General features: G+C 38.5%; 1 protein-coding gene across 1 annotated transcript in view; it reads left to right on the forward strand.

The window, feature by feature from the left end:
* Positions 1-27,981, forward strand: part of LOC117409503 (neuronal acetylcholine receptor subunit alpha-7) — a 64,577-nt gene that overhangs the window by 20,143 nt on the left and 16,453 nt on the right. The window contains exons 4-6 of the mRNA XM_059003126.1: positions 3,944-3,988; positions 8,326-8,435; positions 27,310-27,389. Coding sequence (XP_058859109.1) covers positions 3,944-3,988; positions 8,326-8,435; positions 27,310-27,389 — 235 coding nt within the window. The remainder of the gene's footprint in view (positions 1-3,943; positions 3,989-8,325; positions 8,436-27,309; positions 27,390-27,981) is intronic.

Below are 27,981 nucleotides of genomic sequence, written 5' to 3' on the forward strand. Positions count from 1 at the left end.
TGAATGCTGTAACATAATATATACTGCGTTGATGCTCTAAAATGAACCAACTTTTGTTACCGATGAAACATTATAAAGTATACTGAAAAATATGTAACTGTTTTCAGTATGACTTTTTTTAGCTTCAAATATTAAAATTAATGAAAAGCACAAAATTATGTAACCAGTAACTGAGATGAAGCCAGTAAGAATTTAAGTAATTGTTTTTCCTTTCATTTTTTATAACAGAAATTGTCATTGTTATTTTTCTCAAAGAACCAACATTTTATTTGAACATCAACCTAACAGAAACATTCAATAATTGTTTTTTGTGTGCCATAATTTGTATAGTGAAACCAAAAGTGATGCTTATTAAAATGGATTGTTCTGCACTTAATCCTTTCAGAGAGTTGCCACAATCCAAACTGTATCATTATCCATGTTGATATTATTATTATTATTATTATTATTATTATTATTATTATTATTATTATTATTATTATTTATTTCTTAGCAGACGCCCTTATCCAGGGCGACTTACAATCGCAAGCAAATACAAATACATTCAAGTGTTACAATACAAGTCATACAATAAGAGCAAGAAATACAATAATTTTTTTTTCAAGTGTGACAAACCACAATTCAATAATACAGCAGATAATAGTGAAAGTAAATGTGACTTTTTCCACAAGAGTTATTTAGTAAGTACAGCATGCGTTTTTATCATTCATTTACGGTAGCTTGGTCATGTTCTATTTTAAAACAACCATTATAAGTAGTGTTCCGCGTTTGCAATTTATTCAGAATTTTACCAAAAAATTAACTTTTTTTAACTGGACATCAGTTTTTACTGATTTATACTGGACATCAGTTTTTACTGATTTATACCCGATTTTTGTCTATTATTCAGTATAATACCGGTACTATTTTCTAGGAAATACAGAATATTTGGATTAATATGCTTTTTTTATTTTAGATTATAATAACCAGACCTACACTGTATCTTAGGGCAGCAGTGTGGAGTAGTGGTTAGGACTCTGGACTCTTGACCGGAGGATTGTGGGTTCAATCCCAGGATGGGACACTGCTGCTGTACCCTTGAGCAAGGTACTTTACCTAGATTGCTCCAGTAAACAACCAACTATATAAATGGGTAATTGTACGTAAAAATAATGTGATAACTTGTAATAATTGTAAGTCGCCCTGGATAAGAGCGTCAGCTAAGAAATGAATAATAATAATTAATAATAGGATAAAGTGGTTCTCTGTTACTTCACAAACACATTATCACCTGATTATGTTGGCCAATCAAAGTCTGATTATTGTGGCAATTGCTGGGTGTAGTAACTACTAGCTTGAGCAAAAACTAAATTGAAATACTTACACGAAAATATAATATTTTTAGTGGATGAGGAATGGGAAGAAAAGATAAACCAGTTTATGAATATTCAAAAGAAAATGAATGTTTCAAACTGTACAAAAAGCAAAAACAGCAGAAGTGGGTCAGATGAGACAGAGGATGCATAGCGCTGCAAATACTGCTGCATTGAGGTACATGTTCCCACTGACAATAAAAGAACATACTGAAAAGTAAGCGACACATTAAACTGAAACAATAAAGTGAACTGAGAGACAAGCAATCCATTTAAGAGGCTTTTACACACACTTTAATAAAAAGAGAGCGCAGAATGACTGTGTTAATGAGTTTGTCAGAGCGCTGTGCTTTGCAGGACAGCCACTGTTTATTGCAGAGGTATGTATTGGTGACTTCGTGCGTCAGTACTGTCTGTCCATCAGCTAAAACACAGTCTAACGCTGACAATGGCTTGGTTTACATGCACTTGAAAATCGACTCTACAGTCATGACTGTGACGTTGTCACCCGAATACATCACGAAACAGCAAAAGGATGTCCTTTTGGCAGGACGACTTTAAGTGTAGGGTCAATCGCTTTCTCACGATAAAAATGATGTAAAAATCCATGTAAACCGGAGCAGGAATAGTGCTTGTGGCTCACTAGGTTTCAGCAGTCAAGATCCAATTCTTCTGACTTAATATCACGTAATCTCCAGCAGAATGGCCGTACAAAACAGCCCCCCCCCCCCAACACACACTGTACATTTATGCACTACTTCAACTAGATCCGCCGCGGTTATACTCATACACCGCCGATACATTTTAAACACCTTCAATATTAAAATGAAAGACAAACTATCAGATACAACTCAAAGGTTTTAATCAAACACTTCGTACCAAACATCTGCACTGCCGACACGCCGTATTTAAATGAACAATCAAACAGAAAAGCTGTTATATTCTAACTTACCACATGTAAAGCACTACTTCAAAAAATGAAAAACTATAAAATAAACATTTCAAAAGAAAGTAGTGTGTAAACAGGTTTATGCACATACAAAACTGTAAAAACAAAAGGGTTTTTTTTTTATATAAATTTAGTCGTTGCCAATTATTTTTTATTGTTTTCTCCCAATTTAGAATGGGCAATTATTTTTTAAGCTCAGCTCATCGCTACCACCCCTGCGCTGACTCGGGAGGGCGAAGACGAACACACACTGTCCTCCGAAGCGTGTGCCGTCAGGCGACCCCTTATTTTCACACTGCTGACTCACCATGAAGTCACTCAAGAGCTACAGCGTCGGAGAACAACGCAGCTCTCGGGCAGCTTACAGGCAAGTCCGCAGGCGCCCGGCCAGACTACAAGGGCCGCTGGTGTGCGGTGAGCCGAGGACACCCTGGCCGACCTAACCCCCCCCCCCCCCCTCCCCGGGCGACGCTCGGCCAATTGTGCGCCGCCCCCTGGGAGCTCCAGTCCTCGGTCGGCTGTGGAAAAGCCTGGACTAGAACTTGCGACGTCCAGACATCCTGCACTCCACTTGGAGCGCCTTTACTGGATGTGCCACTCGGGAGCAAAAAACAAAATTAGTTTTTAATCTAAAACGAAAGTAGCATATAATTTCTCTTGCGTGTGTGTCACTCGCAGCACAGAATCCATGTTGAGCTGCTGCAGCCTGCAGTTTTCTGATTTGAAATGTTTCTGCTGAAGCTCTGTCTCGCTTCAAGATTAAATCTCTCCTACTGATATTTTCGCGGTGCATTTCTTGTACAAAACGAAGGAATTGATGGCTGCCAGGTCAACAGGCTTGGATATATTTTAAAAAATTGAATATTGTAGGTTATATTCAAAATAAAAACATGTATTGTAAAATGCGGTTCTAGTGTTAATGAAATGTAACTTTTAGATGTTTCACAAACACACACACACACACACACACACACACACACACAAATATAAATTCTAAGTAGTAAAACTTGTAGAAATTATATTTTATATAACTGTGCGCGTGTGTTTGTTAGAAAGGTAACCAGACAGACAAGTATCTAATGCACGGCGTAGTTCAGAATGTGCACGACAACACGTGAATTCATTTCTTTTGTTAAATGTTTTTATCTTCATGGCAACGCATAAGCCCTATTTAATCCCTATCCCTATTTTAATATATATAAAATAAACTGTGAAAAATTCTTTTTTTAAAAGATAAAAACCGAAAACGCGGAACACTATATTACCATACACCGCTGTCTGTGAAACTAGCCGTAACTCAATCAATTATGCAATAGGACTTTCATTAAAGGACATTACTATCTGGTAGTTCACTGCATCTGGAAGATAAGACCTAAGTGCCACAGTTGGTAAGACAAGGTAAACTACGTCATCGATTAGAGCCTGGTAAATTGTGCCTTTATTGACTGTTATTGTAAACATTTTACATGTTGCGTTTCCTTTAGTTTCACCTTTTTTTAAGCAAGACATTGTACTATGTTGTACTGCCCTTCAATGGAGTGTCCTGCTTAGTGGATGAAAGTTCTGAAATTTCTAATCAAGTAGAGTGTAGCTTAATATGCGTTTTCAGTGTTGTAATGAAATTTGTTTCTTTTTTATTAAGGATGAAAAGAATCAAGTGCTGATGACAAATGCTTGGTTGCAGTTGGTAAGCTCCTTTTTTATTTCCTTATAGTTCATTTGCAAGTATTATAACCCAGTTATTCAAAAACTTATCACGATACTGCTTTTTCCATATTAACGTGTGCTTCACTGGTTTTATTGTGTTCTTTATTATAATGGAACATAATGCAGTTCTAGGAAAGCAAGCCATGGTCAGTGTGGTGCTGCATTTAATATTTTCCTTCCTAATATTTTTTTTTTCCTGCATATCCATGAGTGATGTTTAACAATTAATAGATTTCCCTGAAACAGTTGCAATCGATTGTACCAAGCTGGAAATGGTGAACATTTGTAACTACCTAGATTTTTGGCTAGGCTTTTCCTTGACATGCTATTATCACATTCATTATGTAGTAATATGGTAAAGACTAGAAATGCTTTTCTGTTCAGAAACTGTACTGTGTTCCAGCAATTGGAATGGTGTACTGCTCATTAAAGGATATTGACTGTTTGCGTCAGTCGCCACCGAGATTTTAATTAGTTGTTAACCGTTGTCGCAGTCAGATATTTCTGACTGACAGTGAATGCAGATATCTTTCTTCTTAGGGCTGGTTCATTCTTCTGTCGCAGATGAATACGATACATCAGACGCAGACAGCTATAAAAGCTGTGCAGCTTCACTATTTGCTGTACGAAGAACTCATTGTGTCGCAGCCCTTTTGACTGCACAGCTGTCGTTCATACTGTGAATATAGACTGGATTGGCACAATTGGACAAATTGACATTTTCGGAGATGTGCTGAGTTTGTACTTCTTTGTAGGTACATCTGTCCTCTCAACCAACAGAGAATCCGTAAGGGAGAATTTTATACATTAATTAGAGAGATGCGTTTAAGACATTTTTAGAATGACAGGTGAAAGGTGAAAGGTTTGACGATTTGTTAAACAGATTTGGACCATTACTTCAATGCAAAAATACACAGCGATGTAGCGACACCTACAGAAAGACCTGCAGTCACACTGCACAAAGAAACTGGCAACTCCCAGCAATGTGTGGCCACAAGCTTCCGATTCCACTCTTTACTTCAGGGTTTTCTTGCTCTTCACAAATCTATCACGCAGTTTTCTCCATCGGGCTTTACATTCTCTCCAGTCCGTTTAAAATTTTATTTAAAAAAAACTCATTGTGGAGTAAGTTGAATTTTTACCAGTTACAACTGACTTTCAGATAAGTAGAATACAACTGAATAAAATACAAGTATATATATATATATATATATATATATATAGAGAGAGAGAGAGAGAGAGAGAGAGAGAGAGAGAGAGAGAGAGAGAGAGAGAGAGAGAGAGAGAGAGAGAATGAGAATATACTTGGTGGACAAAAAAAATGGAAACACCTGGGTAAGTGAGGGACACCAAGTACATTGAAAACAAGGGCTTCCACATGGGTGTGGCTCATGTGTTAATTAAGCAAATAACATCCCAGCATGCTTAGGGTCGTGTATAAAAATGCTGGACAGGCCTGGTTGCCTATAATTATGGCTAGCATGGCTGCAAGAGGAGACCTCGGTGACTTTGAAAGAGGGGTGATTGTTGGGGAGCATTTGGCAAGAGCTTCAGAGACCAAGACAGCCCAGCTTGCTGATGTTGGCATGGAACTCTGAGGGAAAGACATCATCAGCAAAGGGCAACAGTGGGCGGAAGCGCATACTCCCGGATTGTGATATCCGTGCATTAATTTGAAGTGCAAGGCAAAAAGGCAAGCAACTGCAGATCAATTGATTGCAAATTTCAACCTGGGATGCGAGCAGCCAGTTTCATGAAAAACAGTCCGCCGAGAACTCCTCAGAGCGGGATACCATAGTGGCCCAACACCCTATTAAGTGACTTTACATTGGTGTTTCCATTTTTTTGTCCACTACCTGTATGTGTGTGTGTATATATATATATATATATATATATATATATATATATATATATATATAATATATATATATATATATATATAAGGATGTTTTTTTAATATATAACACCAACTCTGTTTCATTATTCCAACCTGGGTTTAAAATATATTTCCTTCTTAGCATCAGAAGACATTCTTTTCAATAGGCTGGCTTTGTTTCATGTATAGATGTATTTTAACAAAATAATACTGGACAAGGACTGTTTAGAGAGTTCATGACAAACTACTAAGTCTACAGTTGCAGATCCAGTTATTTTCATTTAAATCCAGGTTATAGAAAACATACTTAAATGTAACAGTCTCATGTTAGTTTTTTAATTCTTAAACTAAGCTTGACCTCTCTCTCTGTTTCTAAAAAATCCCCTATTCAAGCAGGTTTCAGACAACCTGCTCTCTTGCCAAGGTTAGTTTTAATTAATATGAAACTCTACTGTAAGCATTTTCCCAAATGTATTAAATTCTTACTGGATCTATGAAAACTGCCCCACACTATTGTGCCTTCTTATTTCTACTGCCAGGTTTTCATTAATTTCTATATTGAGGTCATGGACATTACACCATTAACTCCTCTCTTCTGTTACCAAAAGGTACTTTTCGTTAGTTAATATTAAAAGATCACTCATTATAGAGACCTTAGATTCAAACTGCTGACGACCAATCAATCTCGCTTCGGTTGCCAAGACTCATTTTCTCTGTCTACCCATGTCTCATACCACTTTGCTACAAGCAGGCAAAGTCGAGGTTACAAATTAATTATATTCATTCAGCAAGTCTACTGTATACTAAAGTTATGAAATACAGCCTGCATTATATTGTCTTATTTTCAAACTTAACAGTTCTTCTGTTATAATAAAACTTTTACACTCATATTCTGGCCAGGACAGCCATCTTTTCACATCACAGGTGTGGGTGACAGCAGCCTTCATTTGAACCTGCAAGACACCTAAATATGTTTGGCAGGGACACCCTCTTTACACTCCAGTCTACCCAAATGAGCCCATTTGACTGTGTGATCAGTCTCACAACCAACACATTTGACTCTTCTCACATTGTCTGGATCACTACATTCAAATAGCATTTGGCAGTGCTTGATCATATGGCTACAGGCCGGGCAAGGTTTTCACTTTGTCACTGACAACCCTCTCCAGCATTTGTCACATCCACAGTTTACCAGAGACCTGCATTTAGCCCCTCTGTTAAGAATCACCAGAAACAATGGTTCTGGATTGATATCTGTTTCCTTGATGCATTTCAATTTGATCGCAACAGGAAACTTTAAGAGGTGTCCCCTCCATCCAGAACACAGGTGTGGGCCAGTACTCTTTTTTCATGTCACTGGGTTTCCAACCTATTTTTTCATCTACGTCATCATCAGTGGGTAAACACATCGTAGCTGAATCTGGTCCCAGCAAAGGGCCGCGCACCAATGCAATAGATGCCTTCCATGCAAAAGGATCTAGTTTCTTATAGCACAAGAAGAATAGACCAGAAACACTTCTGGGACCCTTCAAGAAGCTGCTTGATGAGATTCTGGGATTAATAAGCTACTAACAACCAAACTAGCAAGATGGGCCGAATGGCCTCCTCTTGTTTGTAAACTTTCTTATGTTCTTATGTTCTTACTTGTGACAGTCTAGTGTGTGTGTATTATATCAATTTGCTGCCACCTCTTGCCTAACGTTTCTTAGAAAAGAGATGTTATGTCTCCTGGTTAATTTACATTTTTGCCAAAGCTTCATGTATGTGAGCTTTGCAGTACCCCTTCTTACAACCCACCTGTGCACAGCTTGAGCAGAGCATGTCATCTTGAGCAAAGTAGGAGCTTTACTGCAATACCATGTACTGTTTTTTAAAACAGTCTGGGGACAAACAAACAAGAAACACAGCCTAATATAGAAACCAAGCTCTACACCATCGACTAATGAGTAGATACAGACAATATAAACCACAAACCATATAAATGAATTGAAGGATAAAGTCAAGACATTTACTGGTGGCAGTAATTACAAATCCTGGATTTGTAATGTATTCTTGTTTCGGTCTTTGTTATTTCCAAATGTATTCATATTCATTAAGTAAATAAAAAAAAGAAATTGATTCAAAGACTCGGCATGATTGGCATTTACAGTACCTGTGGTTTGAAGATAAAGAATACTAGATCTTGAATTAATGCTTTAGAAATCCTAAGAATTTTAACTTGGATGGGCCCAACATATTTACTAAGCTTTAACATTGTGAGGTTCTAAATATAATATATGTTTTAAAAAGGATAACTTTAAAATACTTTCCAAATAATCAGTGTACATAATTCTCAGGATTAAATCACGGATCATAACATTTTCTGAAAGGATTGGATGCTACTGTACCTAGATTTATTTTTGATGAAGACATATATTAATCTGTTCCATTCTTGTTTACAGTATTGGACTGACATATACCTTACCTGGAATCATTCTGAATACCCAGGAGTTCAAAACTTACGCTTCCCCTCTGACCAGATTTGGGTTCCAGATATTCTTCTGTATAATAGGTGAGTCATACACAACTATAAGACAATCCATCGTAAAATATGTAGAAATACTTGTGACAAACAGTTAACTAGTAGTTGTAAGAAGACACAAAGTCACTGAATTAAACAAAAAATGTGCACTAGTCTGCTAATCGAGGACTGCGAAACCAGCCTTACATTTCAGTTTTTATATTTAATGGTTAAAATCCATGTAGAAAATTACTTATTTTACTGTTTCCCATGCTGCTCATGTGTCTAAACTTTAATTCAAAGGGAAATGATAATGACTTTTAACATTTGTATAGTAGAGGTGTATTTTACCTTGAAGGTGATTTTCATGGCCGTAATGAAGCTGGGAGGTTTGGATAGAACTAATGCTGTTTTAAAAAAGTAGAAGTCGGGTACATTATTAAATGATACATCCCATTAAACACTTCCCATTTAAAATAAAGCATTACTTTGATTTACTGTGTATAAAATATAGAGCGAGCTAGATTCAGTCCCATTAGAGCTATAAGGCTTAGGTGGATTGGTTACTAATCTGGTTTTATCTCATATTTCAAGTTGCCCCTTGTAAACTATTTGTTTCTTTAGCTTAATGTAGCAGCACCAGTGCATCACCTAAATGGCTAGAACAGATATACACCAAGCTATGTAATGTAAGTAAAATACAGCCTACCTGCTACTTTTGTTTTCTGTTAGTATGAGTCAGACTTTCTTTGCAAGAGCAATTAAAGACTTTTAATTATTGTAGAGCACGTCTTGCGTTTCAAACCACTGGAGTCCATCAATATTTCTGAAAGCTTCTCACCCTTTTCCAACCGATCGATCGCAGTTGGTTTATAATTTCAGCAAATCAGGTTCCAAGTAGAGCAATTGTTATCCCACCAGTGTTTATCCCTCTGTTGGAAAACATGGAACAAGTATTGAATAGCAGTTTGCTACGCATGAGGAATGACGGCTGTACCCTCTAAAACCAATGGTATGTTAGCTAGCAAGACTTCTTGACGCACACTTTAAAAGGTGAATTTAATGCAGTGTTAAGCAACCTTGTCAAAAATACAACCTAAAAACAAATTTTATTAGTTTTTTTTCCAGTTATAATACCTGACATCTATCACTACTTGTAGAGTATGACCCTGTCCTTTATTAAATGCCCTTGCCATCGACTCGGGACATGGCACAGCCAGTTTTCTAGCAAGTAATGACCAATATGTCAAATACTAATGTCTAAATCATAGGGATGATTTTCAAGCACTTGTTATACCTGTAATTACACAATATAATGATGCTGTGGTGGAAAATATACATATTTCCTTTTCAGAAATCATTTTTTTAGAAGGTGTACTGCATTTAACATTTTGCTGATAAAATGGATTTGACTGATGGAAGCATTTTCTCTTGATAGCATAATGGATTGTGACTTTATTATACCCAGCCTTTCACAATATTATACTGTCTTATTTGGAGCAACAAGTTGTCATGCATTGGATACATATTTGTTCAATTTTGGTACAAGAGCTTTCATTCAGTAGTTGTACTACAAAACTTGGAATATAGATTAATGTAACTCATAGGCTCAGATGGATAAGGTGTTTTATTTACCCAGGAAAAGCAGATGGAAGTTTTTAACAGCTTGACAAACACCTAAAGCTCTATCACTCACAGGAGACTAGAAACGTAAGTCAAGTAATTAAACCAAACAACATGTAATCTTTGGTGTGTATTTTTGGGAATTATTTTCCAATCGCATAGTTGCATATTTTTTAATCATGAAGTGTTGAGCCATATGTTTACAACAAAGGTAGCATGCTAGTGATATTATTCTTTAAAAAAAATCAACTTGACTTTTTTTTATTATGACATGCTTGCTAAAGGGATTTCGGTGTTTTTCAGTGACTGCAGATGATAAAAACAATGAAATCTCACCTCAAGACTCTGGAGGTTTGACATGCATCAGAATGTACTTTTGACAGTGCAATGCTTTTTTCTTCATTTGAGATTGTCTTTTACACAGTAGCTCTTATGTCTCCTTTAGCCAAGGGTTACTCTTCTGTAATCCAAAATAAAAAAAATAAAAAAAATAAACGAAGAGCCCTAGTTAAGACTGTGCATACCCCTTAATTTTAGTGTCTTAATAAATTAAGACTAGAACATTTTGAATGGCTTATGCAATTAATCAAATAAGTGTATAAATGAAAATGAGTTTATAGAGCTGCTATTAATTATAGAAACATAAGATTAAATGTAAAACTAAAATAAGAATACAAATGCTAAAATATAATATAATAATTAATAGATATTGTAATTCATCTGTAAACAATGCATTCACACAACCTTGTTGTTTAATTATGAATATCAAACTTTATTTGATCTATCAAAACAGACTTACAAAATATATTTGGTTTGAAGCTGTATTAATGTATCAGATATCTCTTAGTATTTTGTAAACCAGGGGAATTTGTTCTTGGCAGGTTGGGTGTTGTTGCCAGAGCATAATTTCCATAGCAACCACTAGCTGTGCCGCCTTGTCTGACTTCACCCTCATGGGGTGCATGTTTATCACATTTTTATTAAAATAAAATAATAAAAAAGCCTTACTTCAAGGCTTTATGGTGGAGATGCAGCTCTCCAAGGCAGAGACAGGCATTGTGTCCAAGAAGCGGGGCATCACAAAGATCAGAAAAAAAGACTACAAAACAGATAAACCTCTCGTTTTATCTACAGTTTGCAGGAAATAAAAAAAAAGATGTGCAACGACAGTCTGAAATATTTTGTTTAGCGATGTTTAGTTTTAGAGTGAGTATTTTTTTTCACACTACATTGTATGAAATAAAGTTTCAAGAAATAAAATGAATACATTAACTCTACGTTACTCAGCTGTTGCTGTACTACTAGCTTTAACGCAGCACACTTTATTATTATTATTATTATTTATTTCTTAGCAGACACCCTTATCCAGGGCGACTTATAAGCAAATACATTTCAAGTATCACAGTACTTGTACCCCGAACTAGTGGCCAAGGTTAAGGACAAAGTGGGGCGTAATACGTTCATCGGGGCAGTGACGGCGAGTGACTTACACCGCCTGTTACAAGAACCCAAGACCCTGCGGGACGCTGTTAACGAGGCACGCCTCCTGGAGCAGATATTGACACCGACCTGGGACACTCCCCCTCACCTACTAGCTGCTCGCAAGGCCGAGATGGAAGACGGAGAAGCCAAAGCCAGTCAATTCACCCCCACCTGGCTCCCGGAACTCGTCTCCTTGCTCCGGGTCACGACATCACAGGGCCCCCGGTCAGCCCGGCCCTATACCCACCTATGTTGGGGCACCTGCAATGCCAGGAGACTGTCAGAAGCAGCTAGTCCTTTTTACTATCTACTCCCTCTCTGCTAAGTGTCTTTCCTTGTACCCTCAGATGTACAGTATGCATGGAAAACATCGCTTAAAATGAAGGGTCATGATGCTGGGGAGCTTTGGTTTATTAAAAAAAGAGCAATTAAATATGGAACAGTTGGGCTTGTCAAAGAGTGCTATCATACAACTATGTCTGCATACCTAGAGGTGAGGCTGTTTAGCAGAGATAGGGTAGTTAAAATGATGGACATTCTGCTTACAGCCATTATGAATAAGTAATGTAGTACTTATTATACATATGTTTGTATAATAAGTAATGTTTTTTAAAAAACATTTAAAACACTATATATCACAACAAAGCAGTACATGTTGTTTTATTCTGCTGTTTATTATTTATTTTTTTTCTATTGAATAACAGTCAGCTGTTTCCTGAATTGTAAAAGTAGCATGCTGACTAAAATGTATCGCCTTGAAATCTTCTCCAGAGTAACAGATTTTTAGGGTCATTAAGAAAATGATGACCCTTGTACGCTGATTGTCCGTTCATCTGTCACACTGTACCAGGTGATTTTGCACCAGTCTTTACCAGATGTTTACCATACACTCCTCGCGTGCTATACAGGTTTCAGATTGCATTTGGTTATAATCCGAAACCCCTTTTTTTTTTGTATCTGTACTCATTCACTTTCTTACCTTAAGCAGCCCAAAAGCATTACATAATCACTTTATGCCATATCCCCTAAGCGCATCTACAAAACCAACTGCAGAGACGAGTGCGGTCAGAAGTTATTCGAGTTACTTTGGGGGCTACAGTAAACCTTAATGTTTTGGGGGTTTTTTATATACTGGCAATACACTTATACTACTTCCCAAAGTAAAAAAAAACAGGGAAGCTACAGTAGTTAGATGTCATTTGATTGTTGTTTCCAACAAGTGAAACCAAAACAACATGCATTGTTCAATTAATCAATCTTTATTTTATATAGTGCGCCTCATAGTGGACCACCATCACAAAGTGCTTTACAAGATGCAGTAACAACAAGAAAATTCATTATACTTTAAATACAGAGAAATGCATAATACATGATATACAGTAAAAAAAAAAAAAAAAAGCATAATACATTAAATACAGTGGAAAGTGCATAATACATGAAATAGTAGCAGCAACACAGCAGCTAATAGCGGATACCAGATTTAAAGAGCATGGAAAGCAAGAGAGAACAGGTGGGTCTAAAGAGTCGGAGCCACGAAGCTAAACGAGCGTTCTCCAAGTGTGGTGCACATTTGCTTGGGGATAACAAGCAGGCCAGAGTCGGAGGACCTCAGCTTGCAGGCAGGGACATAGCGGGTCAGCAGGTTGAGGAGGTACTCGGGACCTGTGTGATGAAGGGCATTGTAGATGAGCAGGAGAATTTTAAAAATAATCCTGAACTTTACAGGTAGCCAGTGCAGCTGGGCAAGACGAGGGGTGATGTGATCACGTTTTTTACATCTGGTAAGGATCCTGGCAGCGGCATTCTAGACTAGCTGCAGTCGGTTTATGGTGTTTGCCGGGAGACGACCATATAGAGAGTTTGCAGTAGTCGAGTCGAGAGGAGAGGAGATGCATGACAAAGTATCTCCGCATCCGAGAGGGAAAGGTAGGGACGGACTTTGGAGATGTTTCGAAGATGGTAGAAGGAAGATTTGACCACGGAGGAGATGTGGGCATCAAAGGAGAGGTTGCTGTCAAGAAGTACACCAAGGCTTCGTACTGTGGGGGAAGGCAACAGCAGACAGTTTCCGAGGTTCAGGGCAGCTATATTTAGATTCTTTTGAGTTGAGTTTCAGATCCTACTAGAAGTAGTTCAGATTTGCTAGTGTTCAGCTGAAGAAAGTTGGCAGACACCCAGGCCTCGATGTCTTGAATGCAAGCTGAGAGCCAGACCATGGCAGAAGGGCTTCCAAGGTCGAGTTTTAAGTAGAGCTGGGTGTCGTCAGCATAGGAGTGAAACATGAGGCTGGGTTGGCGGATGAGCTGACCCAAGGGAAGCATTTACATATTGGAAGAGAAGGTGCCCAAGAACAGATCCTTGGGGGACACCACAAGTGACTGGGTTTGCGACACCACTGCATACATCATAGACAACAGACTGCATGCATCCGGATAGGTAAGAGGACATCCAGGAGAGACAGGTTTCAGAGGTCCCAGCATACTTCTGAAGGCAGTCAAGAAGAATGCCATGATCGATCGTGTCAAAAGCGGCTGTTAGGTCAAGGAGGACAAGCACAGAGGGAGCTCCAGCATCAGCATTGAGCAGGAGATCATTCACAATCCGGAGCAGAGCAGTTTCAGTACTGTGATGCGGCCGGAAGCCAGACTGTAGAGATTCAAGCAAATTGTATCCGTGAGATGTTTCATCAGCTGACTGGCTACAGCCCTTTCGAGAGTTTTTGAGAGAAAAGGGAGATTGGAGATGGGATGGAAATTAGATGAGTCAGCCGGGTCGAGGGAGGGCTTTTTGAGTACCGGCGTAACTCAGGTAAGCTTAAGGGCAGCAGGAACCGAGCCAGAATCCAGGCACAGGTTGAGAGTGTGCATAATGGAGGGAGCAAGATCAGAAGCACAGAGGTTAGTCGGCCAGGGGTCCAGGGGGCACGTGGCAGTAGTTGATTTCAACAGTAAGCCGGAAACATCAGGAATGTAGCTCGCGAGATGGTCGGTCCAAATCTCTCTTGTGAACCGTTAGTCCAGACGACCTCCACTTGCGTTCAAGCTTTCGGCAGGCAGACTTAAGCAATCGAAGTTCGAGGGTGTACCATGGGAAGTTTCGATGTTTCTTGACGGTTCTGGTTGTAAGCAGGGCAACAGTGTCGATGATATGAGTAAGGGTAGCGTTGTAGAGGGTCACCGCATCATCAACTGAAAACGTTACCGTTTCGTTCTTGAAAAACACAACTGCAATGTTATAATAACAGGTGAATGTGAAATAATTAACTAACATTGTGATGTTTGATACAATGTAAACATTTTATTAATGGTCAAACTCATCATTCACTTTGGTATTTTGCATCAATATTCTATTTTATTTTACTCTCCTACCCTCCTATAAAAGTTTCAGAATGCAATTCACCATAACCTAGCTCTTATTAACAAATTATAAGGACCCTCTATGTGCCTGTACTGGTTTCATTTATAATAAGACATCCCTGCTTACATTTGAGCTGATACTATTTAGCAGTCATTTATCCGTTTTAACTTACACAACTTGTATGTTCAATCTTTGCTATTCATGAAACCTGCATTTGAAGTTATTATTGTGTTTCAAAACATTCTTTAATCTTAGATAATCTTTTAAATTGCACAAAAAAAGAAAAAAAAAACCCTGAAATGTTTTCTGAATAGCGCCCACAGTTTCATATCATATAACAGTACTGTTGGAATGACAAGTCTTGTTATCAATAGTTTTCTGGCCATGTACCCAATATCATGTTACCATTGTGTAACTCCTGTAATATGTCAAATATTGTACTTGAAAATTAATTATATTAATAGCAGGAAATATTTGCCTTGCCTGGGACTTTTGTTGAGATTTTCTTTATTCAAATGTTCCTTTATGTATTGATAAACATATTAAGGTACAACATGCAAGTTTGTGTTTGTTGTGTAGTAATAATTATCAGCGCCATTGTAATTCATTATACTTGTTAAGTGAATTCTTTTTAAGCAAATTGTAAATGACCTGATTTACCAAACAGAAGCACTGCACATCGGTCATGTGAAGAACAGAATGAAAAACTTCACTGTTTTCCAATCCTTTTTATAACTCCACTGCTCAAAGCTCGAGAGACTTTAGAATTGAAGTGTGTGTTCCCCCTTTCTTGTTAGCATGCTTGCTTGTGGCAAGGTAGGTTTGCTGCAGGCCTTTCGTTTGTAACATGTTTAACCCATTATGTGTTTTCTCATCAATGTTAAGAGTCTTTCAACAATATAGCACTAAAACTCACAACAGCATATTATTACATAAGCATTCTAGTTTGAGTTCTAGAGTGATTCTATGATAAACTATTATGTGCTTTGTATAAGCACTATTTAGGGCAATGCTATTTACATTATTTTATTACTTTGTTTAGTTTTTAATTTTGGTTTATTTGTACCTTTTCAGGGTTGTTTTGACTTGTATGGCTGACTGTATTATAATTTTTTTTATAGTATCTCTGTCTGTTTTCATACTTTACAAAACAAATGCATGTGCTGCTTTTTTAGGGTTTGTAAAGTAGCATATTCCTTTGTCTTATAAAGGGTGAAAATTCTGTTAAATGCTGATAGTGATATAAGTAAAATTGTTGGGGAACATCACGCAACTTCACACATTACTTTTCAAGCATTTTATCTTTCAGGTTCAATAATAATTATCTGTGTCATTAGCTTCTTGCTGAGATAAGGCTGTGTTTAATTCAACTGTTTAATGACAGCACAAAACCAAAAGCTAAAAAACTCACCTGTCCATCACTTTGTCATTGCATATTTAGCACTGCATTGGAGTCTGACTCAGCTTAACCTGTGTTTAAATCTGTTTTTCACTGACATTAATTAATGTGTTGCTTTGAGCTGAAATATCCATGTTCATATGTCAACCTACAGTCATACTGTTGACCATAAATTTATAAAATTATTATTTTATGCTGAATGGCTGTTGCGATGTATAATACATGCAGTTTATTGTTCATTTTATGACAATACTAGAAAAACTAAAAACTTGACTAAATAGTAGCCAAGTCATTGAGAAAAGAAAGAGCAAACATAGATTTAACCAAACTAAACACTAACACACAGCTTCAGTGTTCTTAAACATTTTTAAACAAATCGATTTAGTTGTATTCTCCTTCATCCAGACAGACCATTATCCTTGATGTCTTTTCAACTTTTTGACACCCATTTAACACACAGCTAAGTGTAGCAAATAATTGTAAGAGCAGAATGAAAGCATGATTGAGGGCACAAGCAAGACCATTCTTTACTGTGTGGCATAGCAAGAGAAATGCAACTGTAAGTGAGTTATGAAGTTGTTGTGTAACTCAAACTGGAAGATTCACTAGTTTTACAAGTAGTAATCTGCTGGGAGACATTACAGAGACATCACCTGTATTTCTTACATCTTCAATGGCATTACCAGAAATATGTTTTTCAACCAGCTGTTCTGTTGGTATTAGAGAATTTCTACAATGCACACCTTTAGCAAAAGCTTATTTTAAATGTATGTTCATTGTAATTAGTGATTATGTTTCCCTGGCTTGAAAGGGTTAATAATATCCAAAGACATAAAAAAACATTTCTTCTCTCTCAGCATAGCATTATTTTAACCTTTGTAGTTCTTTTTCGTTTTCCAGACTCGCTTTGAAGTCTGCTTAGGAGTTAGCAGACATTTTTATTGCAGTGGTATATGTTTGTATTGGGCTTCAAAGGACAAAAATCAGTATTACATTACCTGTACTCTATCTGCAGATATAATACACATTTGTTTAGTAGATTATAAAATGATGTTACTATGGTTTACCATGTTATTTTGTGTGGGCATTGACTTTTAGTATAATATAATGTCATTCTCTTTACAAGTCTTTGTACTAGTTATTTTTAGTCTTTTATTATTATCATCATCATTATTATATTAGTCTATTATTACTATTTTGTAAAATGTTTACTGAGTAGTAAACTAGTAGATTATTTATTTTAAGTAATACATAATGCAGAATGAAAAAGTTTTATAATTTTAACAGTAAACAGCATAAAAAATGATAACTTATGTTGTTGACCGTTAATTTAACCTTATGAATGTGAATCTAATTGAAAGAGTAAGTAGCATCTAATTTAAAAATATAGCGTTATATCCCCACGTCTTGCTACAAATGTTTAAATAACGTACCTGTAATTTTTCTTTTCATTGTTAACATCCTGACAACTTTTTACACTTATAACTTTAACCCTTTCAAGCCGAGCCCGAATATTTCGGGCCCTGGAACATTTACTTCATGTCAGAGACGGAATATTTTGGGTCATTATTGCTGTGTTACCTGTTTGACAATGTGGGCAATAATCCATACACTATTAGTGCACTAGAGCAGACATCGCTCTTCCTGCAGTGATTTAGAGGACAGATCTCAAGTAAATAAATAATAAAAAGTTGAAAAGAAAAATTACAGGTACGTTATTTAAACGGTTGTAGCAACATGTGGTGAACCCTGCTACTTACTCTTTAAGCTTTAGCAATAAAACTCACCTTTCTTTAATAGTAATGCATCACTTTTTGGCATTATGGAGATGGGATTCTCTGTAAGATGTTAACATTAATTGTATAGACCCGAACATAACCCGACCTGAGTGTTGTATAACAGTTTTATATCTGTGACCCGTGAAGGACTCCAGTTCCCACAGTGTGCTGGTGCCATTGATGGCTCGCATATCACTCTCGATACCGTTATGGTAGTTCGTTTACCCAAAGAGAAACTGGATCGCCTCAGAATTCTCATTTCCCAATTTCAGAATCGTTCAACCTCAACCAAAAGGGATTTGCTATCTTTACTGGTCATTTAAATGAAGACATCAGAATATTTCCGAGCCATTCATATCTTGATTGCTGGATATTGTTAAATCTGTTAATGAACTCATCATTTTTTATGACAAAATCATCTCATCAGTCGAGCTTCATCTGTACACAGTCACATTATCATTAGGATTTGGGGGCGTGTTCAACTTTTCCTGGTTCAGCAACCTGGCCAGCTCCAATCCGGGGTCTCCCTCCTCAACAACGTTCCTCTGCTCTACATGAGCTGTATGTTATATATTAGCAGTAACTTTCTCTTTAAAGCAGCTCATGTGCCTGGTCTTCTCAATCCCGTAGCTGACGCTCTATCTCAGTTCCAGTTTCAGAAATTCTGGTCCCATCCGGCGATCCTCACAGCCTCCCCGTTCCCCAATTTCAGGACCATATTGGGATTGAATTCCCAGCTTCTCAACTCAGCAATATCTTACATTGCCAATTCTATAGCTGCCATCTACCAAAGCCTCTTATACATCAGGCTGGGCAGCCTATATGTCTTTCTGTGCCATGTCTTCAATTTCACCGACAGAATTTAATCAAATGCTTGCTTCATAACCTACTGCTATAATCATCGCCACTTATGCCTGCGAACCATTTGCCTTTTTCTTTGGGGATACAATTCCACATCTGCTTATCTGGGTCTCCATGCCCACCTCTCCAGTCTCACCCATCTATAAAAGATCTTCTCCAAGGCATCAAAACAGGAAACAGCTTTTCCTTTGACCTACAATTAAAAAAAAAAAAAAAACACACACAGACTCCAAGCGAGCGGGTAGCCTCTCCCTTGTATCCATATCCTGTTATCACTAAATACTTAGCAGCATGACATCCATCTCTTTCTTCAGCGCCTCTCTTTATCTTGTATAACCAAGCACCAGTCACTCGTCAATAGTTTTCTGCCACCTGTCGAACTTACTGTCAAGAGCTCACTTGCCAGCTTCTCAATACTCTGCCACTGCCTCAGAATTGGAGCAGCTACAACCGCTGCAAAAGCTAAAATTAACAAAAGCTTGGAAGATGGACATCGTCTGCAGTAGTCCATTATTTAAAGCATTTTATCAGGATCCACTTTTGGGGGGTCGATGCTTCATCACCTGGCCTTGGTTGACCACAGACCTCTTTGAGGGCGGATCCTTCCAGACCAGAATGTGAGCTCCTGAGGTATTTAAATAAATAAATAAACATATATAGGCCCAGGACGACAAGTTGATTGTGTTTTCATGATCACGTCCTTAGGTAATTATATAAATCAAACTCATATTTCACGAAAGGTTGTATTTTCTGTAGCCTTGTGCCCCTGTAAGATTAATCATTCTGCTATGTCATTGCCAATGTCAGAGAGTCAGCTGTAACATTTTTTTTTTAAATTGCATGTTTGTTTATAATTTGAATTACCACAGGGTACCTTTTTCTCAAAATTTTTTTTTTTCTCAAATTAATAAAATAAATAAATATATAAATAAACTTCACATTTTTCATCCCAGTAGATTAATTAATGACTTGAAGTGAAGTCGTGTAACATTTTACACTCAAGTCAAACATCTTGTACAGTAGAATTAAACAAATTGCCTTGCTTATTTTGTTTGATGTTCTAACACAACCGTTGCCATAAAGCAGTCGTACTGTTTTGGGTGAAATCTGTTGCAGTACTGTGTTTCATTTTCAGTCAACTGAGAATGAAACACAGTACCACAAGCACTTCCATATCTGATGACTCCTGGGATGCAGACAAACTGCCGCATGATCGATCAAGCATCCCATCTATAATAGTGACATTGGCACATTGCAACCAAATCTCTCAGTGGTTCTGATTCTCTTAAATAAAAACAGATGTCATTGACAAAAAATATGCTGTAAAGTAGTACATTTTTTACAATGAAAATTGCACTTGCTAGCTTTGGAATATATATTTTTCCATTGTCTCTATTGTAAGAAAACAAGGAGTAATATTTTCTTAATATCTATTGAAACCTGAGAGTAAAACTTACCAGACACAACAAACAATTTCAAATCACAGTAATCAGGTTTTATTATTAACATACAGTTACAATTATACAGAGAAATTAACTACCACTAGAGTTTATGAATTAGCTCTGATACAGAGTAATAGATAAAGTAAAATACTTAGTGTGGAAAGGATGGCTTGTGGTGATGTTAGACCAGGAAATACAGAGCACAATATTGAGAGTGAACTGCACTGGTGTGCAGATTTATTAAATAAACAAATAAAAGGTTTGAACAAACAGAACACTGCTGCAAAACAAAACGGCATGATGGCCAAAACAAACAGACAACAAAGCAAACAAACACTGAACAAACAAGTATCCTGCTGATCCAAATCCAGCACGAGTAGCAATTGTTTTATCTTTAGATTCTGTTTCACTCATGTCTCTCCCGTTCTCCACTCTGAGCACACCAACCTCATTCAGCCATACTGCAGGTTTTTATACATGTGACCGTCTCCAGATTAGCAGTAAATTAATCTACCTGGAGACGGTCACATTCTTCACACGTTTAGCATGGATGGGGAATTTTAACCCCAACCATGCTGTAAAACAACAATAACAAAACACTAAACAATACATTTAAATAATAATAATAATACAAAATACACACAGGGGCGGGGTATTAGACAGATACACACACAAGGATGTAAATAAGACTCCCATTGCATAGCACTTTCACCCATTCCTAGCAACCATTACATGTATTGAACTAATTCAGTTATCAGCAAGAAATAGTTAGTAAATTAATTTATTATTAAAAGTATATTTACGATACTAACATTGTTAGAAGTACCAGATGTTATACCGTATCACGACATCACAGCGAATCCAAGACCGTGCAGAATTCACCGACAGGGACATTACAGCACAGACCATTACAGAGACTGCTCATAACAGCGCTACGACATCACCGAGAGGGACATTACAGCGCAGACCATTACAGATACTGCCCATAACAGCGCTACGACATCATCGAGAGGGACATTACAGTGCAGACCATTACAGAGACTGCCCATAACAGCGCTACGACATCACCGAGAGGGACATTACAGTGCAGACCATTACAGAGACTGCCCATAACAGCGCTACGACATCACCGAGAGGGACATTACAGTGCAGACCATTACAGCGACTCCCCATAACAGCGCTACGACATCACCGAGAGGGACATTACAGTGCAGACCATTACAGAGACTGCCCGTAACAGCGCTACGACATCACCGAGAGGGACATTACAATGCAGACCATTACAGCGCTACAACATCACTGCGCTGAACTACAATTCAATTCCCAGAAGACTCTGCGAAGTTCACAAACACGTCACTCACCAGGAACTCCCCCCGCCTCACTCAGTATGCAGGTTTTAATATGACTTAGCAGTGTCAGTGAGACTTGTATTGCACAATTGCAAAGCAGTTGCATACCAGGTTTGATGAAGATCTCTTGCAGATCTAAACGTTTATCTTGGGTATAATAAAAAATGTAAACACTTTGGAGCATAATATATAAGTGTGCGGGTACTTTGTTTGTTTAACTTTAAAATCTTTCTACCCTGCCCCTTGAAAGACTTTGGATGTGCCTATGTTTTCTCTTTGTTTACTAGCAGCCCCCCATCCCATTTCTCAGATCAGTGGTTGCTGTTACCGCTATTTTGGCCCCAAAACTGCCTTTGGTGTGTTTCTTTTGTCTGCCACTGCCACAATATGTAGAAATGTTTGTTTGCCCGTTTGGCAGAGCACCTAAAAATGTAATCCTGTAAGCTGCTAGAGAATAATAGATTTATACCGTGTGTGTGTGCGTATACAGTGGTCGTCAAAAGTTTACAAACCCTAATTTATGGAAGTGTAACACCCTAAAATTAATGTTGAATACATGTACATAGTACATTCCTATAAACACCCCTATTTATTTATTTATGGTAATTATATGCACAGTTGATGGTACATTCCTAAAATCCTCCTATTCTTCTGTTTTCTAATATTAAAAAAGTTCCAAAACAAAAAACTGTCAGTTCAGCTTGTTACAGTTACATACTGCTTTGTTTGTGTTGTGCTTTTGTAGCCCTGAATAAATATATTTTCCAAGAAACAAGAAATCACTGTTTAATGTGTGCAACAGAAGCATATATTGGGGTACCTTTGACAAACAACTGTGGATATCGGCCAATTGCAATATACGCTGAGACCTTGAGGGTGGAAGACTCACTCAAATAAATATATTAATGCACAATTTAATAATAATAATAATAATAATAATAATAATAATAATAATAATAATAATAATAATAATAATAATAATAATAATAATAAAAGCTTCTGCTCGGAACTCAGATACAGGGGATTTCCATTACACGAGAGTAGATGTTAAAACTTCATGCTGATTTGAACTCGGCTCTCGCCAAGATAAGCACCAACTAAGACGTAGCTTTACAGTAAACTAATGTGATCCATATGCGTCTCCATCCATTTACGTTTTTCTTCCATATGATGATGTAGATATCCTTCTGACTGGTGTTAATGGCTGAAGTGTAATGCTGGCTCCAGGGATCAGCTTATTTTGCCTCCCTGGCGCATCAGCACACACAACGGCTGCGATGCTGGCTCCGGGGATCAACCAAAGTGCGGCCTCCCCAGCGCATCAGCATGACAACCGTCTGGATTGAGCTAAGTAGGGTACATCTCTGGGGTTTTCAAGTGGGCACCTTCCATCCTCAGTGTTTCGTCGACTAGCCCACGACACCTCAAGAGGGCTCGACGGTGATTCTGGCGTCCCAGCATCACCCCCCTCCGTCCCCCACTCAACTCAGCCCAGCTTACTTACCTGTCCCCAGCCAGAATCTTTCCGTCTCAACCACAGCCAGTTGCTGCTCCTCTCTGCTGCTTCAGATAAGTTCTTCACTGTGCGACGCAACTCTTGGCCACTGAATCCGACGTCTCTGAGAAACCGGGTTGTAGAGTGTGCCACAAATCCTCGACAACCCACTTCCACTGGGTAAACCCGAACTCTCCATCCTCGCTGTTCCGCTTCAGTGGCTAGTTGAGCATACCGCAGTTTCTTCCTCTCATACGCCTCATCTACAGCATCCTCCCATGGCACTGTTAACTCTACCAGGTGAACAAGGCGTGCTGATCCAGACCACAAGACAATATCTGGTCGAAGGTTAGTGGTGGCAATCTCAGGTGGAAAAATAAGCCGTTGACCAACATCTGCCAGCATATTCCAGTCTCTAGCAGCTTCCAGTTGTCCTGGGCGAGGATTGGTTTTAACACCTTTTCTTGGTGGTTGCTCTCCTGGGCGGAGGAATGGGGAATGGGGAAGAGCTGCAAGTCTCACGTTGTCACTGGAAGAATTGCCGCTTTCGCCTTTGACAATTCAAAAATATTAGCGGATGTAATATCTGTGATGTATTTGGTACTTTATGGTAAAGGAATACTGCAGCTACCAGTCTCTGCTCTAACCGAGGAGTTTAAGTGCGCCAAGGTCAGACTGGAAATGACATTAGTAGAGTCACGCGATAAATGCGTAAGGGAGGCAGCACCTGTGTTGAAAACTGGAAGAAAGTGGGCGGCAAAGAAAGCTGTGGAAGATGCAATGGCTGCCCTTCGAATTGGTGATATCATGGGGCAAGTTCAGCATGGAAGAGGGGGTCTTGGTTTCAGTTCAACTCCTCCTACATGGCACAAGGCGGCCCCAGCTCAAAGGAGGAAGCTGGTAGTCAACGAGGTGCAAAAGCAGGAGGAGAGGATGAGGTGTATAAAGGCCATTTCCCAGGCCAAACAGGGAGAATGGATGGGATGGGAGAGTGTGGAACAACGCAAGATTGGCTGGCAAGACCTATGGTCAATGGAACAGAGCAGGATCAGTTTCCTCATCAGGTCAACATATGATGTTCTCCCATCACCACAGAACCTAAACCTCTGGGTAGGAGAGGATCCCTCATGTCCTTTGTGTTCATCACCTGCAACATTAAGGCACATTTTGACAGGATGTAAGGTGGCTCTTAGCCAAGGACGGTTCACTTGGCGCCATGACCAGGTGCTGCGATGTTTGGCCTTAGCATTGGAAAACAAGCGTAACATGACCAATAAGTTGCCACCTGTTCCATCAAAACATTACACACAAAAGACAACATTCCTCCGCCCAGGAGAGCAACCACCAAGAAAAGGTGTTAAAACCAATCCTCGCCCAGGACAACTGGAAGCTGCTAGAGACTGGAATATGCTGGCAGATGTTGGTCAACGGCTTATTTTTCCACCTGAGATTGCCACCACTAACCTTCGACCAGATATTGTCTTGTGGTCTGGATCAGCACGCCTTGTTCACCTGGTAGAGTTAACAGTGCCATGGGAGGATGCTGTAGATGAGGCGTATGAGAGGAAGAAACTGCGGTATGCTCAACTAGCCACTGAAGCGGAACAGCGAGGATGGAGAGTTCGGGTTTACCCAGTGGAAGTGGGTTGTCGAGGATTTGTGGCACACTCTACAACCCGGTTTCTCAGGATTCAGTGGCCAAGAGTTGCGTCGCACAGTGAAGAACTTATCTGAAGCAGCAGAGAGGAGCAGCAACTGGCTGTGGTTGAGACGGAAAGATTCTGGCTGGGGACAGGTAAGTAAGCTGGGCTGAGTTGAGTGGGGGACGGAGGGGGGTGATGCTGGGACGCCAGAATCACCGTCGAGCCCTCTTGAGGTGTCGTGGGCTAGTCGACGAAACACTGAGGATGGAAGGTGCCCACTTGAAAACCCCAGAGATGTACCCTACTTAGCTCAATCCAGACGGTTGTCATGCTGATGCGCTGGGGAGGCCGCACTTTGGTTGATCCCCGGAGCCAGCATCGCAGCCGTTGTGTGTGCTGATGCGCCAGGGAGGCAAAATAAGCTGATCCCTGGAGCCAGCATTACACTTCAGCCATTAACACCAGTCAGAAGGATATCTACATCATCATATGGAAGAAAAACGTAAATGGATGGAGACGCATATGGATCACATTAGTTTACTGTAAAGCTACGTCTTAGTTGGTGCTTATCTTGGCGAGAGCCGAGTTCAAATCAGCATGAAGTTTTAACATCTACTCTCGTGTAATGGAAATCGTAAGGGTCTTTTAATAGACCCTTTTATTAGAAATAGTGTACAGACCCTGATTAGCAGCAGTACTATAATACTAATAATAATACTAATACTAATAATACTAATAATAATAATAACAATAATAATGATAATAATAATAATAAATAATAATAATAATAATAATAATAATAATAATAATAAAACTACGTGCCAAGCAAGTACATAAAGGGAAATTATCTGACTACAACATTTTAATTTCAAACAACAAAAGCGTCATGCTAGAAAGAAAACAGTGGGTTCAGTACAGACACGACAGGGCAGAGAAGCAAGGACAACAATATGAAGTTAAGCTCTTTATTTAAAAAATAAATAAAACATTTTGCTTTATCTTTTAAAAGTTTGTCTGCAGTCAATTTATCAAAAAAATGCTTACGTTATAGTAGCAGGTGCATAATTATTTTCAATGTGGAGTTTAGCACAAAAAATATATATTATCTCATTTACGTAATTATGTATATTTAATATTCACTCGGGATAATCCCATTTTACACCCACAGACCTCCATGCTGCAGCTTTTTAATTAATATTTCGGTAACTATTAATTGTTGTATTATACAAGGCCGGGAAATCTGAAATTAAAGCGAACAGCATTTCCTCCATTTTATTTTTGTATTTCTTCCTCGCAAAGGAACCTCCTACTTATCCCTGATTGGCGGTTGGTAGCTTACGTCACGTTGAATATATTTCATCTCTTGCGCGCCGCATCCCTGTGCTGCTGCGTGTAACCGCCTTTGCCGTAACCATTGCTTTTGCCGCGCCGCGTCCGGCGTGAACGCCCCTTATCGGTCCCTAATACTAGGACTATATAAAGAAGGATAGGACAGTGATGTCACAAGTGGGCGGAGTTAGTAAACAGTGGAGCATTTCTGGAGCCTGTAGAGCATTTTAACAGAGCACTCACAATGCTTTTAACTTATTCGCGCTTCCCCTGGCAAAAAGTTTCATGACATAATCAAGCATTAATTCGCATAACAGTCAGTCACTTTATATTAAGAATATTTTGTATTGTTATTGAGTACCGAACTGCATCACGGGATTGATTGACTGTCCTATCCTTCTTTAGAAAAAAATCGATATGCAGCCAAACTACATAAAAAAACACGCTTTTATTGCATGGAGGTTTTACGTATTTACCAATCTAGTTATGATGGAGCTCTATGGCAACAGTGAAAAAAAATCTATAGTCTTCTGCAATCAGAAAATCTGTGGTGAACCCCTCTGACTGCGTCGTGTGTCCGAGTTCCTGGTAAGTGACGCTTTTGTGAACTTCGCAGTCATATGGGAATTGTAGTTCGGCACGGTGATGTCGTAGCGCTGTTATGGGCAGTCGCTGTACTGGTCTGCGCTGTAATGTCCTTCGCGGTGATGTCGGCACAGTTTTAGACTCGCTGTTATGTCATGTAACCACAATATACATGTGCCACACTTACATATTTAGATATGTTCTTGAGACTATCAGATTCAATAATCTTTGGATCTGACTGACATCTCTGTAATTCTTAAACTTACTTTTATTTTCAATTAAATGTGTTACATACGGTACTTAAAAAGCTGTACATGTTTACAATAGTGAATAATAAAAAGAAAACAAAAAATAAGCTGTGCGGCGAGCTGATCTATTACAGTAGAAAGGAACCCTGTTTCCAGATCATCAAACATTGAATTGAAACCCAATATAGCTTAGTGGTCCTGATACATTAGCAAACTGGTACTGATACTATGCCATGTTTTCATATAAAGTATTAACATAATTTTACTGTATCAAAGAATTAACTGTATTTACATGCCCTTTAGAACTAACCACCATTTTTCTTTCTAATTCCAGTGCAGATGAACGGTTTGATGCAACCTTCCACACAAATGTCCTTGTAAATTCATCTGGAGTATGTCAGTACATCCCACCAGGTTAGTAACTCTTTTGGGTCTGTAAATAGGTAGACCCAGTGAGCTGGAATCAATTTACTATGGAGGAGCTCTTATAGCTAGTTTTGCACTAGCAGTCTATAACCATATCCAGGGAATGCTCCCCGAGGAGAAAATTGCCATTTAAGATGTTAAATGGTAATTGAATGCATTTTAAAAACAAATTCAGGTGGAATATATTTGTTTATTTCTATAAACTCAGTACATACAGGACATCCCAGTCATCACTGCCTTTACAAAAAGTATGAAACATTCCGAGCCCAGAAAATGGAAAAGAATATGAATAGTAGCACATTAAACATAACATATCAAATGTTATCAAGACGTCACACCATTTACCCCTTTTAAGGGGGGCTAATTTAATAGTACAAAATATATATTCTTTAAAGAGTAAGTAGTGGGGTTCCAAAAAATATAGCATTACACGTCCCCACGTGTTGCTACAACTGTTAAAATAATGTACCTGTCATTTTTCTTTTCATTGATAACATCCTGACAACTTTTTACACTTATAACTTTAAAGTCTGTTTCAAAGCTTTTTTCAAAATGTCTGCTCTAGTGCTCTGATAGTGTA

The sequence above is a fragment of the Acipenser ruthenus genome, chromosome 2, assembly GCF_902713425.1.
Source record: "Acipenser ruthenus chromosome 2, fAciRut3.2 maternal haplotype, whole genome shotgun sequence".
Classification (NCBI taxonomy): domain Eukaryota; kingdom Metazoa; phylum Chordata; class Actinopteri; order Acipenseriformes; family Acipenseridae; genus Acipenser; species Acipenser ruthenus.